Source organism: Callospermophilus lateralis, chromosome 3 (assembly GCF_048772815.1).
Source record: "Callospermophilus lateralis isolate mCalLat2 chromosome 3, mCalLat2.hap1, whole genome shotgun sequence".
In the NCBI taxonomy this organism is placed as follows: Eukaryota; Metazoa; Chordata; class Mammalia; order Rodentia; family Sciuridae; genus Callospermophilus; species Callospermophilus lateralis.
Window position 1 is genome coordinate 79,068,263 of NC_135307.1, and position 18,416 is coordinate 79,086,678.

Sequence of the window (18,416 nt, forward strand, 5' to 3'; positions counted from 1 at the left end):
GAAGAAGAGGTTATTATTGGTGTTCAACTTTGCTGTTCAGTCATAGAGTTGGCATCTAAAATTATCCTTTAGTTTTGTCGAATTTGGTTGGTCATTGTTTTCCTTAATGGCTCAGGGAAGTACACTAAATAGTCAATAGAATTCTGAAAGGCAAAAATAAAAAAAATAGTATGTGAAACTGCAAATATATAAAATGAGAACCAGAATTAGAAGACATCCATATAGCACCAAACTGAGCTACCTATTGGGCAGCATGGGTCAGAGACTCCTCTTGGGGGTTAAGTTTCCTTTTCTGTTAAACTAGAGAATTGGACCACATGATATTTAATGTCTCATTGTGGTGTAAAGATCTCCATGAATATGACAATTTTCCTGATGAATTTTATATTTACCAAATTGTTTTTTAAACTTGGAAACTATATACAAATACACACACACACACACACACACACACGTAAAGAAATATGAATTGAGCCTGTACTTCTTCTCTTTCCTCCTTCATTTCTCATCAGAAATTCTTAAATTAGTAGTGATCATCATAAGCTTTTCTTTTTTTCTTTTATGGGGAGGATACTGGGGATTGACCTCAGGGACACTCAACTACTGAACCACATCCCCAGATCTGTGTTGTATTCTATTTAGAGACAGGATCTTAATGAGTTGCTTAGTGCATCAATTTTTCTGAGGCTGGCTTTGAACTTGAAATCCTCCTACCTCAGCCTTCCAAGCCACTGGGATTATAGGCGTGAGTCACTATACCTGACTTCACCACAAGCTTTTTAATAGTCAAGAGATGTGTGTGTATAACATTTTAGCACATATAACATATTACATATTTTTATGTAAATAATATATATATATATGTTATTTATATATACATATAATAAATATATATATATTTCACATTATCCACATCAGATACCTTTTCTGGATTTTAGACAAGGAGGACAGAGTACAGTAGGAAGGATATGGCCAGATATAACTGAACTTATTTCTTTTGCAGTTTGTTTTATTCATTCACTTTTCTGTTTATTATTATATAGAGGATAATTGATTAACTTTTACATGGCTATTTGTTGAGGCTTCAAAATGACCAAGCGAGCTTGAGGTAACTGATTTAGGTAGGTAAAAGAAATACAGTTACTTTAGCATTATGACATAGTTTCTCATCAGCACATGCTTATTGTAAAATCAGTTTTACTGGTTCAATTTTTTAAAGAAATTACTCAGTGTTCATAGTTGTTAAATTTTAGGTTTTTTCCCCCATTCCATTTATCATAGGAAGGATAGTCACCTTCTTGTCCCACTATTATTTACAAGGGAGAAGAGCCATGCTTTGATGTGAACGTGTCTTAGGTGCTGCCTGGGAATGACTTTACAACTCTTATTCTTCTATCCCCACCATTTTTTTTTTGCAGTTTGCTCTCCCAATAATCAGAAACAAAAGAAATGGGATCATAATGCTTTATATTCTGTTTCTTTTGAATAATCCCATGGGAAGATTTATCTAATTAGACATGTATTTTACACTATGCAAATATATCACTTGGCCAATTTCCCCCTTAAAAAACTTGGATTTATATGTAGTACTAAATCACATCAAATATGCAGTTAAAGTTATTTATTTGTATGTCCTGAAAAGTTATAGCTCCTTTCAGTTCCAAGTCTGTTATTTTAAGGATTCATATTATTGTTCTTTTTTGCAAACTAAAAATTTTTGAAATTTTTAAAATTTTTGAATGTGTATGTTAATACTTATACTGATTTTGTTAATGGGATAGTTTTCATATTGTATATATGTTATTTCTCTTGAGTTCTCACTTAACATATTAAAATACACAGAAATTAATAACTTTTAAAATGTCTTCATAGAATTTTATTTTTTATAAGTTGTATGAGATAATCCCCTAAATAGTATATTTTTAGATGTAACATAACTTATACAAATTCTGTTTAAAAGTAATTTTAAAATGAATTAAAACTTTTTATCTTTCCTTTTATTGTAAGAAACAAAGACCAATCTGACAAAATTAGGTAATGATATAAATTCTGAAATCACTATAATGCATGAGCTTATATGTAAAAAATATAGACACTTTTCAAAAGAATGATTTGACTTACTTTTTTTTCAACATTGAGATTATGTGAAAGCAATATATTTTCAGTAAAAATTATAATTCCAAATTTGAATTTCGATCTTTTCCTGGGCTAGCAAAATGTGTTATGATATCTCTTATAATGCTGGGCAGCTGCAGCAGTGACTCCCAGCTCCCAGGTGCCTATGCAATTACAAGGGTGAACAACAAGTATTTTACAGTGTACTATGCTGATAAGCTAGGATGCTAGTAGATTGTGTATTAAATCTATTTGTGACATAATATTTTCAATTTAATGAAAATTTTCAGGGTGTAACCCCCTTCTAATTATTGTAACCTGAAAAGTACTTCTATATTAACATTGTGCATTAAAATGTGAAATTTAATCACAAGAAATAATTGTCATCAAAATGCAAGCAATGAAAAAATTGTAATTAAACACTTAGTTGCTGAATTTACACAGATGCCTAAGTACTTGAGAACATACAAATATTTTATCCTTTTAAAATGTAATGTTTAAGCCGAGCATTGTTGTACATGCCTATAATCCCCTTTGCTCAGGAGGCTGAGGCAGGAAGATCACAGGTTCAAAGCCAGACTCAGCAACCTATTAAGGATCTAGGCAACTTAGCAAGACCCTGTCTCAAAATAAAAATCAAAATGCCTGGTAAGGTGGCTCAGTGGCTAAGTGGTTCAGTCCCTGGTATATATACTTGTCATATTAATACATTAAAATATGAAATAAGATTGTAGCTTAGGTCTGATTTAGAAAAACAATAATAAAATAAAATAAATATAAAAATATATTATAACATAATATATAGATATATAATAAATATAAAAAATAAATAATATAACAGATGTTAAAAAAATAGGGTGAAAGATACTTGATCAACAAGAGTAAATCACATATCTCTTTGGGAACAAAAGTGAAGATTCTATTTAGCCCTTCACTTCTACTGGAATAATCTCTGGTATAGATTGGAAATGTTACAACATTTTGATTGGTTTATGTTGGCATGATGAAGTTTCATATGGAGACTGTTTAGCTGGTAGAAAATAAAGTTATTTAAAGCATATCAAATTGTATTTAAGATAATTATTTAATTTATTCCACATTGGGACACTTAAAATGAGAGCATGTTATATGTATGTGATACATGAAGTAGCAATGCCTCCTGAACTCTAGAATTCTATCACATTTCTCAGGTTCTAAATGGGTTTTCATGTTGGATGCCAACTGTGGACAATGTGAGTAGAAGCCTTTTTCAGGAAAAGAAATATATTGCTTTAATGTTCTTTAAAGCTTTTCCCAATCACTTACCAGTTCTTCAGAGTGTTTCAGAATATTGCTGGACCCAGGACACATTGAAACCTAATGAGTTTCTCTTTTCAAAAATAATGATATTACCTTTCTAAAATAATGCCATATATGATTATTTTCTCTTGAAAATGATTGCAAATACTGAGAGGGTGATAATAAAGACATGCTGTACTTTGAGACCTAACAATACCCAACTGATATCAAATAGCAATGGGAATTATTAAAGATAAAATTTTGTTTTCCCTGAGTCACAACAAAGAAAATTAATTCCTTTCTGGCATTGCATAATTACAGAAATGGACATGTTTGACTTATTAGGGACAAGAGATAAGAGGAACAATAGAAAACCACTATCTGGTCTCAAGTGTTCTAATAAGAAAATTTACCTGAAGTATATTATAATACATCAAACATGAAAACTAGCGTTTACTGTACATTAGTATATTTTTTTTAAAGAGAGAGAGAGAGAGAGAATTTTTAATATTTATTTTTTAGTTTTCGGCAGACACAACATCTTTGTTTGTATGTGATGCTGAGGATCGAACCCGGGGCGCATGCATGCCAGGCCAGCGCTCTACCGCTTGAGCCACATCCCCAGCCCACATTAGTATATTTTAAGCACAAATGTACACATCAAAACAAAAGGCATAAAGAGACAAAGGTGGGTAATTGTGCTTTACCTTTCTTCCTTATTCCCACCTGTAGTTCTAAGAAATTTTCCATGGAGTCTCCCCCTTAGTCTCTTTTATACCCAACTGAAGAACACTTTTACCCAATATTCATTAGATTTCCATGTATTTGTCCACTCCTATTTCAAATTCTCCTTTAGTTTTCAATAAGACACCTGCTCTGGAATGATGAGAAATGTGATATAACCATGTAATCCAAGCGTCTTTGCTCAATTTTATATATTAGTAACAGTGAAGTTCTTCTCTTGATCAGAGGAAATCGGCCACATTAAACAAACTGATAGACTCTCCAATGTTATAAAAAAAACCTCACACTTTATGCTTGGTGGTTGCTTATGATGGAGGTAAAGCAAGTCCTGGAGCTAATAGGTGGCAATAGTCTTTAATGTTCATTGTTACACTCCTGGGGCTTCTGCAATGAATCTTATATACTTCTTTTCCTGGCTCTGGGTAGCGGCCTGCCTTGAGAGAGGTATGCCTATCATCATCATTACATGACATATCTTCTCTGGGACATTGAGATCAGTCCAGGATAGTGGATTTGGGGTTGTGAAAGATCTATGTCATCACTTGGCTCCTCCTTTCTTTTCTTAAATGATCCTAAAGTCTTTTTTTGTTGTATAATCATGAGTACTCGGTCTAGGTATCTCTAAAGCAAATACAATGTCAGTATTCCAATTTCTATCACTAACATCAGGTTTTTGGGCCAGTTTGTATATCACCTCTCTTAATTCCATAAGTACGTGATGCAGATAAGAATGATTTAATTTTCCAGCTATTTAGGATCAATTCTTTCACTGGCTTAAGATAATATACTATATCTAAAGTTATTATTGAGAGTATGAATTTCATCACTCCTGCAAAATGCTATATTTGGCACTTGAAAGCATTCATCTATTTTGTAGATTTATTTTCTCTTAATGTCTTCCACCAGATTTTTACTATATTTAGAACTTTGGGATGTATTATGAATGATTTCTCACTCTGAAAAAATCCAAAATAAGGAGACTGTTTTGACTAGGCCAAGAAATGGTTTAGATCTAGCCTGTCCAATTCATCAGCTATCATATGTGTTTTGGCTTACATATTGGCTAAGGCTGCCTCTAAAATAGAAATAGGAGTGGTAACAGTGGAGATATGTGCTTATTTGAGCCCTTTAAGCATGGTTAATATGATTAAAGTAGAAAGTTTTCATTTTTTTATTTATTTAAGAATTTTTTTGGGTGCTAGGTATTGAATCCAGGGGCACTTAACCACTGACCTGCAGTCCTAGCAACCCCTCCCCACCTATATTTTTTAAATATTGAGATATGGTCTTGCTGAGTTGCTAAGGGCCTCCTTAAGTTGCTGAGGCTGGCTTCGAACTTGCTGTCTTCCTGCCTCAGCCTCCCGAGTCACTGTGACTGCAGGTGTGCTCCATTATGCCTGACAACCTTTCACTTTCTTAATGGTTTCTTTCAGTAAATAATTTTAAAAATTTTGGTGACATCTAGTTTTTCTTATTTAAAATTTTTTTTTCTTTTTTTAATTTCTTACATACATGACAATAGTGGAGTGCATTTCATTCATAATTATCCATTCACAGCATAATTTTTTTTTTTGGTAACAGACATCTAGTTTTTCTTATTTTTACAGTGATATTTTTGTCATGGTAAAGAAGTCAAGATATGGTTATTATTTATTATGTTCATTACATTATAATATGCTATTGCTTTATTTCCCACAATTATGCTTGTGTTCCATTTTGCCTCAATGTTGTTCCTAGGATGTCCAATAAATATCTAACAGCTTCAACACTATTTGTTTAAAATATCTTTTTTCTTTCCACTGAATCACAGCAACATTTTGTTATAAGTCAAATAGTTGAATTATGTGAATCAATTTATAAATTATAACTATTTTAATGTTCTTATTTGCCTATTCTTTACCAAAACCACTATGTCTTAAGTAATATGGATTCTTTAAAAAGTACTGAAATCTGGTAGTATAAATCTTCCTGTTTCCTGCATACCTTTTCCATCCCTTCCTTCTCCTCCTTGAGGATTTGCTATTTAAAATCATTAGTGTATATATATATATATATATATATATATATATATATATATATATATATATATATTTATACAATTCCTTTCTTCATTTTCACAGAAACTAGCCTTCTAGAAGTTTTAGGAGAATTGTACTACAAATATAGAGGATGAATGAGAGAGGAGATTCAGGATCTAAAATTATGTTCAGAATTCTAATCCATAATGGATTTCTTTTAAGTTTTCTTTACTTTTACTTAGTAATGTTTTGTAATTATTGGTTTAGATCTCTTGCATATTTTTTGTTTATTGTTACAACTGGTTTTAATATATTGATCTTGAATTCAATATCTCCCTGGTTTCACTTACTAATTTTAACAAATGTTGGTATATTATTTTGAATTTATTATTATATAATCATGTCATGTCTGCCAAAAGATTGTCCTGTTTCTTCTTTTCCAATATATGTACCATTTATGTTTTGGTTTGGCTTACATATTGACTAAGGCTGCCTCTAAAATAGAAATAGGACTGGTAACAGTGGAGAGTCTTTCCTGGGTCTTCATCTTTTCAAAACATTGTGGAAGCATCCGGCTGTTTTATTTTTAAATTTAGAATGGGTAATTGAAGTTTTTCAAGTTTTATGGGCGCATCAGTTTGAGGATTATATGTATTTATTATTTATTCTGTTAATATGATGAATAACAGTGGTTGATTTTTAAATATTCTGTCAACTCAGTCATTCTATTTGTATATCTCGTTTGTTAAATTTTTCATTATCACATTTTGTTTCATGTTTATGTATTTTCATGTCTTGTTAGCTTTTCATTTCCTTGTTAAACTTAATATCAGGTTTATTCTGGACTAGTACAACTCTTTGTGAAGTGTGCCTTTTTCTCTGAGAGAATCTACATTGTGTCATTCTCAATTGAGTGTAAATAGGTTCTTCAGTGAGACAACTGGCTCTTATGTGTGTGTTTTAAAGAGAATATTTTAAATTATGATTTTAATTTCTTTAATAATATTCGATGTGCGCGTTATCATTTCTCATTTTGTTGGTAGCATAAATTGAGCTTTTAAAGAAACATCCTTATTTCTTTTTTAAAAATATTTTTTAGTTATAGACAGACACAATATCTTTATTTTGTTTATTCATTTTTATGTGGTGCTGAGGATCGAACCCAGTGCCTCACATGTGCGAGGCAAGTGCTCTGCCACTGAGCCACAACCCCAACCCCAAGAAACATCCTTATTTCAAAGTTGTCTAGCATTCAACAGATTGAGGCAAGAGTTAAATATTTACTTCAGCAAGGAGACTATTTCAAACACCTACAAGAAAGGATTTTGAAGTTTCACCATAAAAAATGATTAATGTTTGCAGAGAGAGATGTTAATCCTGACTTAATTGTTACAAAATATATACATATATCAAAATTAATATGTACATTTTTTTATGTATCTGTTAAGTAAATTTGGAGCTAGGGGTGTAGGTCAATGGTAGAGTGTGCATTACATGAAAGGCCCTGAGTTCAATCCCTGGCCCCAAATAAATATTCAATAATAAATAAATCCAATTTAAGTATTTTATAAAGAATATTCAGATAGTAACCACTTGAAAAGGTGTTTCACATTGTTAAAAATCAATGAAATGCTTATATCCACAATCATTTCTGTATAACCCAGTAAAATATCTAAAATTAAAAATTCTTCAGAATAGCAAAGCCTGTCAAGAATGTGGAGCACCTGAAACTCTTGTGTAAAGCTGACAGGGGGTGTGAAGTTGTGCACACACACTGGAAACCTTTTGTCTGTTTCATGCCTATCCTGTGGTTCAGTAATTATGTGCAAGGGACTGACTTAAGAGGAAAGAGTGATCATATCCTTAAGAAATGTGCACAACTGTTAAAAGCAGCTCTGGAAACAACACAAGTGTCCAACAAGAGGTGGATAGATTTTTTAAGAATGTGGAATCTCACTTGGTGCAATATAATATAAAAAGAACAAACTCCTGATATGATATGGATCAAACTCACAGATACTATTATAAAATAAAATAGCATTAATAAAATTATACATACTATTTAATTTGACTTAAAGTCAAATTGTTCAAGAGCAGGCAAACCATTGATGACAGAACCATTTCAACTACAGAATGAATTGTCTCATACCTCTTACCAGGCTCTACTTTCTCAAATATGAGAATGAGCAGAGCTTCTCTGTGGTGATCTGGGGGATCTGGGTTGGATTTAGGCTTCAATCACACATAAAAATGTCATCTAACTATATACATGGACCTTGCACATTTTGAACAAAACTACTTTGCATGCTTTTTTGTATATGCTAGATCTCTTAAAAACTTACTAATGGTTAAGATGGAAATAAGTGGCACATAATCTTTTCTGCAGCATTATTTGATAAAGAATCTTCTGAAATTATATAATGATTGATAATGTATCTACACTAGTGAAGCAGAATTCAAAACCTTGGGTAATATATTGGAAGTAACCTTAGTATCTGAGAGGAGAAGAAATTTTGGTTTGGGACTATGAAAGGGATTCAGGTTTCAACTGGCTGTGTTAGAAGTAAACAATTTATTAGTGTCAATATAACCATATTAATACCACAGTCCACAAAAATCCTTTAAAAATCTTCTGATAAAATATAAAACAGAAAACATTATAATTATAAAAACTCAATAGTTTATTTTTAAAAAGGGAAAACAAAAGAAAAAATTGAAAAGGAAAATCTTTTCCTTTATGTAAATGATGGTCTAATGCAAGTTGATATTTATCTTTTACCCTGTGTATTTTATGAAGGACATTTTATATCATTTCAATTTTTTTTTAACAAAACTTACATTGGGAATTGTGCTGATTTTTATTTCCCAATATAAGGAGAGAAGAATACACAAACTATAGGAATAGCCAGATGAAAACACATATTTGTATTCAGCTGTTGTAGGAGAAAAACAAAACAAAGAAATGGAAGATCATTTAGTTTCATCAACCCCTTTAGCAGTTGTTCTCTTTCCTTAAAAAGGTCTAAGATCTAAGTATGTGAGTAATCAATGTGTGAAGTTATCAACTCAGAAACTATGACAGCAAAGTACTTTTATTATTGTTGGCCAGAATTTTATGCAAATTTTGACATTTTTTGGTGAAAGGTTGTATAGGCCTTTTGTCGACATAATAAACACAGAAAGTCAACTGTGAGAAACGAGAAATTGCTCAGTTTTTGTTTGCCACAGGAGAGACCAGTGATTTAACATAGCAAGTTTCTTTCACTTTACCTACGAACTCTCCTGGCAGAGCATGGTACTAGCAGAGTTCTTAAATCCGAAAGGAACTAATTACATAGGAAAATTATGAAGGTAGTTATGTCAGTTATCAGAAGGATGTGACTCTTAGGAAATAGTCGTTCCATTTAAGCTTATAATCCTGCTCTTTATTCAGAAGATAGGATTAAAGAAAGATACTAAAGACCACCAAAGTTTTCTAAGAAATTTTCTATAACAAAGGGAACTATAATACAATATATCTTGCCTCTACATCACGTTCCTAAATTCTTCTTACTTTAGACCTTTGAAAAGTCAACAGCATTGATTTTTTAAAAAATAAACACTATTTTTAAGTAGTCACTCAGCTTTTATGTCCATGTTTATGCATGGAAACAAGTAGATTGTTTGGATGTTAGTGCCTTATTTTTTTGTCTCTTCCTTGTGGTAAGAACCAACATGCTAATTAGAGATTTTAAAGATTCTAACTTACCAACTTCAAGGTCTTTTAATTGCTGAGGGAATTCACTAGCACAATGAGAGTTTTTCCCAGGGTCATTAAATATATTTCTCAGGTTGTCTTATACGGCATATTTCTCAGGTTATTCCAAATAAAAGGAATGTGACTTTTATTAGAATATGAACATTAAAAAGGAAGATTGACTAAAGTGGGAACAAATGAAAAAAACTCATAACAGTCTCTGTGACTTCCAGTTCAATTTCAGGAGCAAGAAAGAGGTATGGAGAAAAAAAGTTGAAGATATTTTTATGCTTGATTAAATAAAATATTGTTTATTTTTTTTTCTAATTTCAAAAGTAAAGCACTTTTATTGCAGAATACTTGTCAGAGGTCAAGGGATAGAGAAAAGCCTAATGGGACCTGTCATTCTACCATTTGAGGTAAATTACTGAGTTATCTCGTGCGCATCTCATACAATGTTTCAATTTTAAAATTAAACTTTTTCTAACTGTATGAATATAATTTGTTTATTTTATTAAACATTTTGTACCTTATGTTGTTTTTTTTTACACAGAGTTTTTAAAAGTTTCCTCACTCACTTATAGGAATTTTATAATAAGGACATATATACATGTCTGCATTTCCCCAGCTCAGCTTTTGTCTCTTGCATTTTTGTTAATTTTTTGAGATGATACAGGGAGGTTGCTCATCTTTACCAAAGAAAATCTTACTAATCTTTTTCTCATATAATGTCTCCCTTTATCATGATTCTTTAAAAAGTTTTATTAATTCAATATTTCAAAATAAAATAAACCATATTTACTCACTTGTATATTTATCTAGACATTTTATTGTTTGAAATATTACTTAAAACATTTGTATTTATTTTTCCTTAAATCTCAAATAGCCAAACAGCACTTTCTCCAAAGAATTTTCCAATGATTTGAAAATCACCATTATCCTCAATAGTATATTTTAAATACTTGTGTTCTGAACTCTCTGGGTTTCTTACATCTACTTCTCATTCTCTCTTGTGAATGTAAAGGATCACAACAATTACTTTAGGTTTATGGTATATTTTAACATCAAATCTATCTGTCTGTTTCTCTTCACTTAAATTTTGCTAGCGGTTCTCCCAGCATACATTGAAGGGGTTAGTGGGAAAAGAGAATTAGAGACATGCTCCTGTGTACCTGGGAAAATGACTTTGTCAGAATACACTTAAAAGATATTTCTGGTCCAGACCATCTGTAGTAAATTGCCTGATCAGTAACCATCTACCTTGGTTTCAGTGCTGCTGAAACTGTAAATATGTTGGGTGGTAAATGATGATCCAGTAGAGGTAATGACCATCATAGACCTCCCATTATTTTATTGTTCTAAAAATGCCTTCACAGAAAACAAGTGATTCTTTGATTTGAAGTCCTTACTAGCTAAATTCCAATTATACAGTGTAGGGGGAAGGATTTATTCAGAACTAGAACCTATTTTAAGCTTATCAAATTTCATAGAAAATTTTGTCTTTTTAATTGGCAGAAAGTAATTATACATATTTGTGAGGCACAGTGTGGAAGCTAATTCTATACAGTTTTAACTTAAAAAAAATAGAATCTGAGGTAAACCATATGAACCAATAGTAGTATTGAAAGCTTAATGAATTTAGGGTTCCTTAGATATTTAAAACATTTATGTGCATAATTTTTCATCAAAATGCTACTAAAATTAATAATATATTTTATACATTTTTCTACATCAGCACACAGAGATTTTCATTTTTTTAATCATTAGATTATTGATGGAATTCTGGGGTGCTTTCTATTATTTGTTTATTAAAGATAATGCTACAATGAGCATTTTGATCATTTTATTTGAAAACTTAGGCTATAAATCCTAGAAGTAGAGATTCTGTATTGAACTGTTGCAAAACTTTTAAATAAGTGACACTTCACCCAGAAAAAAGTACTGTATTTCACCCAAAAATTGTGCTAATGTCAAGAAATAATAAATGAAAATTCTTATTATCCCTTCTAACATCCTAATGTTAAACATATTTTTAAAACAGTAGGTGTTTTATTTTTTAACTTGAGTTTTTAGATTATAAATAAACTTGAGCACTTCCATGTTAAAGATATTTTTACTACTTTTGGCAACTGACAATGCTCTGGCTTACTCACTTTTCAATTATTTCTGAAACATTTTCTTAATTAATGCTAAATTTTCTTCACAAATAAAGTACAACTCTTTTCTTCATTTGTGAAAATATACTCTGTCTTTTCATATGTGCACTTTTTAATTTTTTCACTTTCATAGTGAAACTTGTGAATCTTTATCTTCATGGATCCTAATTTTATGTCTGGAATGTTTTATCAGCTCCAATATAGCATCTAGCTATATTTGCTTTTACTAACATCAGTGTTTTATTTTTACAGGTGTAAATATTTTATCCCTCTGAAATTTATTTTTACATGAGAAATGATTTGGGATCTGATCATCCTCCCCAATGGCTAATTATTCTGTTACCATTTATTAAATATTTTCCTCACTGAACTCAAAATTGATCCATACTGTATATTGCATTTAAATATGAATTTGTAGCTAAGTCTGGATAATAATTATTTTTTTATTCGTTATCTCTTTATTTTACAAAACAGGAGGACTTTTCAAAAGGCTCTGGATTTGGCAAAAATAAGACAGACAAGTTCAGGCAATAGGAAGTAGAGCTAGGTATCCACATCAGAAGGGAGAAGTATGGTTTAGAGGTGCTTTTGTGTAAGTTATAAAGGATGTGCCCAACATGGATAGGTACCCCACAGCCTTGGTTTCTTCCTCCTTCCACGATAACAAAATTTTAGTTGGGTTCTTGGCACTTTGGCCAGTGACAATGTTCCCCAGGTTCCTTTATACCTGGATGTGGCTATTTCATTAAGGGCTGGTTAATGAAATGTGACTTAAAAAGATGTGTGCAACTTTAGGATCATATCCTTAAATGGAAGGATAAGTTTTCTTTCCCTCATTCCAATTCTGTGCCTAGATTATAGAAGCAGTAAAAAGCTATTTTGTGCCATGCATGAGAGCCTCACTCTAGGACAGTGGGATGAGATGAAAAGAGCCCGGGTCCTGACCAATTGAAACTGCTTTACCCACTGTGGAATACTTATTTGCAGACTATTATATGAAGAGAAATATATTTCTGCTGTGGTTTAGTCATTGTTAATTTGGGTTTGTTTATAGCTGCTGCCAAACAAGGAAGGATAACTACTCATTAGTTTAGTAAAAATGGTTTTGTTAATAAAAGTTCTCTATATTTTAAAGCTTGAAGTATTTGTACTATGAGCCAATATTTCTCCATGAAATTGCAAATGTTATTTTGTTGCTTCATTCCTCCTGCTCTGGGTCCTCAATATTTGAAATGTTGTCACTCTACAGTGCTGTGGAGTAGGAGTGTAAGATGACAAATATCCCTGTTACATGACAGTCACCAGTCAAAAGGTAGAATTTTCAATTTTAATAATTTCTATAATAAAAGTCAGTAAAACTAAAACTTTTACTTGTGAAATATTGTTATGTCAGAATACCATTTATTTTTCATAAACCACACACAAAATTATAAAATGAAGAGTGAATATTGCCTTTGCCAGTGTTTTTAAGTATTGTCAGCCTAAATGATAAGAATGCATATATTTCTTAAATCTAAAATTTTTATTACATTACTATAACACTTCCTAAATTCTTAAAACATTTCAACATATATCAAAACTTCTTTGTGTCTATTTACTTCTATTAAGAAAGTCTTCAGTCAGATAAAAATTATTCCACAATTTTATAAGGGTTTTTTAGCCCTTATTTTTAAAAAGATATTATTTTTTCCATTTAGCTATAAGGCATATCTTACTTGATATCATGTTTCAAAAATTCTGGCTAGCATTAATTCTGTTTAAATGGGCATCATTCCTCATGGATCTGCTTTATTTTTCTAGAGCAAGATGCAAGTAAGAATGTGCTCTCTGCAGATCCCTCTTTGTTCACCAGAGTTCTACATTTATTATATCTATATAAATGATCTATCTTGTTTAATATACATGTTTTGATAATTGCCTGCTTGTTAGAGAAAGTAAAGAGGGGAAATCAGAAACCAGCAGCAAACTCTATTATACTACCTCTGAGTACTTTATCTTCCAATCTATGAAATCCATAGACTCAAAAGTGAAGCCTGCATCCATGGAAAGAACAAAATATTTAGATTTGTGTTCCACCTTAAGGATAAAGAAGTCATTGCACTTTGAGCAACCACATATTCATGTGCCTCGAAGATTCATTGTGTTAAATCATCTCTGCCTGTCTGATTTTCAGCAGCAACTAGTGAACCAATACCTAGATGTGAGTGTTCCACACTCCATCTAATTAATTTTATTTTTCTTCTTCCTTCTTCTCAATGAGAAAACCATTTGTTCCTCTTTTCTTTCCCATTGCTATTGCACAGTGTAGTCATAGATTTCAAGACAGAATGGTTCTCTTCTTTGCCCATGGAGGACCAATACATCTGTTTCTTAATTACAAAACAGATGGCAGGGAACTTCCATACTCTCTCACCAACTCAAGACAATTAGTTTTCTCAGGATTAGAGTATGTATGAATTACATATTAAAGGCTTTAATTTTATTCAAATATTTTGGCTATAGAAAATATTTCTCATGATTTTTGCTGAGAAACTATATCTATTAAACATTTTTTAATTCATTGATATTTTTGGTTCTTTCTGCACATTGTGGATTTTCAAAAGTAGAGTTAAGAGAATATATATTTAATCTCTCAGTTTTGTTTTTCAGTATAAACAATGCTTTATTATAATTTACTTAAAAGAAAACTACTAATAAGTATAATACAGAAAGTTCTTAACCTAATTAATAAGTTGAGGAATTCACCTGAATACCTATTCATTTCTTGCTCATATTCACAGTATTTAACATCATAGAACACCTATATTTGGCCTAAATGTTTCTGAATTGTAGAATACAAGATGGAAGTTCATTATGCCTAATAATTCAATTGAATTTTGCTCAAATGTCTTCCAGACTTTGGTTATTAGAAACATTGTGTTCTATTGTCCACCTTGCTCTATAAAGTGAGTGCAAATTCAGTGCCTCTAAAATATCTTGCATTTTTTATTATAGACAAAGGAAAAAGGTTCTCAGTACAATTATTGTTTGCAAGTGAAACACTTCAAGACCTCCTTTTATGTTGTTTTATTTTTTCTGATTTCTTATCCAGCTTTCCTGAATCAGTGTATTCATTCAATGTGCCTGACTGAATTAACTGCTGCTTTTTCAAGCTAGGTTGAAACTCTGAAAAATCTACTGGGCAATCATAACTCTGTGATTTAATGTCATGTTCTGAAATGGTTAAGTACTCTTTCACATATTCAGCTGCCTCTCCAGATATTACAGGTGGTGATTCTTTGGTTTGAGTGGAAGCATGGACCTATCCTGTGGAAACCAAGGAATAAATCTTGGTGATGGACAAGTAGGAAAGTCTTGAGTTGCTTTTTCTGCAATTTTTGACAGTTGTGTGGGATCACTTTCATAACGTCGATAAAGTAATGTTACTTCTATAATCATTCTGCAATAATCCATTTACTCTCAATGAAGAAAAAATTTCTTAGCTGAACTCTTCAGAGCTAAAATGTTAATTGACAAGAGAGACAAGACTGTCTGACTCATCAAACCAAGGGAAACAGGACCTTTCAGCACCAGCAGTTGCTCCTTTTGGGGGGGATTGATTTGCTTCTATTTTGACTGGTACTTTGGATCGCTGTTTAAGGTGGCTGAAAAGGTTCAAGCTGGCTCGGAGGCAAAAAGAGAAAGGCGGGGACTGAAAAGAACTGGTGCGAAAGGCACTTCCAACAGCTTCTATCTAGGGTGGTACCTTAAATTCTGTTTTTGCTACATACTTTAAGGCCCCAACAGGTTCTTTTCATCAGTCATCCGTTCTCTTTTACAGATCTGTACAAATTATGGTTCATCTACAATTACACATCGCAACTTCAAGAAACCACTCCTGGATACCAACACGCAGCCTCCCAGATGTCCACCTTAATCTCTCAACTTTATCTCACAGAATATAATCTATTTTGTTTTTGTTTTAGGTAACACATACCAACAGCCAAAGAAATGGAAAAACAAAATCACTCCATGGTGTCTGAGTTTATTTTGTTGGGACTCACAGAGTCTCGTGAATTACAGATTTTCTTTTACTTGTTTTTTTCCATTATCTATGTATCCATTGTGCTAGGTAACCTCATCGTTATCTTTGTAGTGAAATTGGATCCCCAACTGCACTCTCCTATGTACTTCCTACTGGCTAACCTCTCCTTCATTGATATGTCCCTGGCCTCCTTTGCTACTCCTAAGATGATCTATAACTTAAATAGTGGATATAATACCATATCCTATGAAGGCTGCATGACCCAGATGTTTTTCCTTCACCTTTTAGGTGGAAGTGAGATGATGGTTCTTGTAGCCATGGCAATTGATAGATACATTGCCATATGTAAACCCCTCCATTACAAAAGTATTATGAGCAATCGTGTTTGTACTGGACTTATACTTCTTTCCTGGACCACTGGTTTTGTGCACACTATGAGCCAAATGGTTTTCACAGTGACTTTGCCCTTCTGTGGTCCAAATGTTGTGGATAGTTTTTTTTGTGATCTTCCTCGGGTCATCAAACTTGCCTGCACTGACACTTACATCCTGGAGCTGTTAGTCATTGCAGACAGTGGACTACTCTCTTTGTTCTGTTTCATCGTTCTGTTCCTCTCCTACAGCATCATCCTGATTACTGTTCAGCATCACTCTTCCAGGGGGCCTTCCAAAGCTTTGTCCACTCTTTCAGCCCACATTACAGTGGTTGTGCTATTCTTTGGACCTTGCATCTTTATCTATGTATGGCCTTTCAACAGTGTGTCCATTGATAAGATTCTCTCTGTGTTTTATACAATTTTTACTCCCCTTTTAAATCCAATCATCTATACATTCAGAAATAAAGACATGAAGAATGCATTAAGAAAAATAAAGACCAAGCATATGATTTCCAGATCAGTCTTTTAACTGGGATATTGTAATCATCAAAAGCAACAGCAGCAACAGCACATCCAAAGATATTAAGGTATGATTTTATAAAAAATATAAATCACAATTTGAGGAATGATAACTTTTCCCTACATAAGCATATATGCATTAAGCATCCTGGCTTGACTATCAAAATATAAACCATTTCAACATTTCATTTGTCATATAGTTTTATGTTCTTCTATAAGATAAATTATATCTTAAATAGAATTTTTAAAGGTCTAACCATATACAAGGCACTTTATATTTTTTCTCACTTTCACCAAAATGAAAAGAGAGAACATGATTTGCATGTTGGCAATAAGAAACGAACTTAGCATTAGAAAATTTAGTGAACTTATCATAGTAAATTTATATACTATATTCATAATCACAACCTACACCTAACTACAATATGTATGCCTCCTAATTAAAAATATTTTCTTATCTATATTTAATAACAGTAATAAGTATCTATTTTCTGTATAGTCCTTTTAGATCATAGTTCCTCCAAAATATATAGTTCTAACAAAGAGTTTTTCATTAATTTGAAAGTAAAAACGGTCACCAAGATATTTCCAGTCTCCTTTTGCTTCTCAATAGAAAAGATCTTACTAGCTAAAAAGATAGATCCCAGTTATTAATGTGTACTATGTTTGTTGTTGTAGAATAGGGTAGAGAATACCATGTGTGAAACCCAACTAATTTGTTATGGTACCTCATTGTATTTACACATTATGTAGTAAAAGTAAGTGAAAATTACAAAAGTGGGTAACAATAAAAATTTGATTCATTCTACTTAACAAGGAAAGACGATAATCAGAAATATAGGTAAAGATAAAAGAAGAATGGAATAGGCTGTAAAGCTAGGCAACCACAAATATTAATTTTGGGGACCCAGTAACAAAATGTTTGTAGAAAATAAGAATATTTTTTCCTTCATTACGTTTGTTGACAAGTTCCAGGTTTGTTTTGTTTTGTTTTTGTCTTCATTTTTCCTTCTCAAGGAGACAGTGGCTTATTTACAAGTTAAAATATATATATATGAGCTGGGCTAGGCATGCTTGCATTCTCAGCTACTCAGGAGTCTGGGGCAGAAGCATCACAAGTTCAAGTACAGCCTGAGCAACTTAGTGAGACCTTGTCTCAAAATAAAAAATAAAAAGGTTTGAAGATGTAGCTCAGGGGTAGAGCACTCGGAGTTCAATCCCCAGTCCTGCCAAAAAAGAAGAATGTTTGTGAGGGATTATGACTGGATTAGAACAGAAAAAGATATAATAACCAGTTGAAACTTTTTTTTTTTGTCTTGGATAAAGAGGAGAAAAGTATCAATTTGAATGTAGGATAGATGTATCTTTAGGTTGAAAATACTGTAATTTTCAAATAAGGGTAGAATGGTGTGAATAGCATTCTCACTAGCCAAAAGTTCTGAATGTGTGT

The 18,416-nt window shown here is 32.1% G+C and overlaps 1 protein-coding gene and 1 pseudogene across 1 annotated transcript; one reads left to right on the forward strand and one right to left on the reverse strand.

Annotated features, from left to right (window-relative positions):
* Positions 1-132: 132 nt before the first annotated feature.
* LOC143394690 (shieldin complex subunit 3-like) lies at positions 133-15,500 on the reverse strand (annotated as a pseudogene).
* A 537-nt stretch (positions 15,501-16,037) lies between these two features.
* On the forward strand, positions 16,038-16,976 carry LOC143393911 (olfactory receptor 4K13-like). Its single transcript, XM_076848412.2, has one exon. The coding sequence runs from the start codon at positions 16,038-16,040 to the stop codon at positions 16,974-16,976; it is 939 nt and encodes a 312-aa protein (XP_076704527.2).
* Positions 16,977-18,416: the final 1,440 nt, after the last annotated feature.

Bases quoted from the DNA above. Each gene is read 5' to 3' on its own strand.
- LOC143393911 (XM_076848412.2), top strand. From the start codon at position 16,038: ATGGAAAAACAAAATCACTCCATGGTGTCTGAGTTTATTTTGTTGGGA.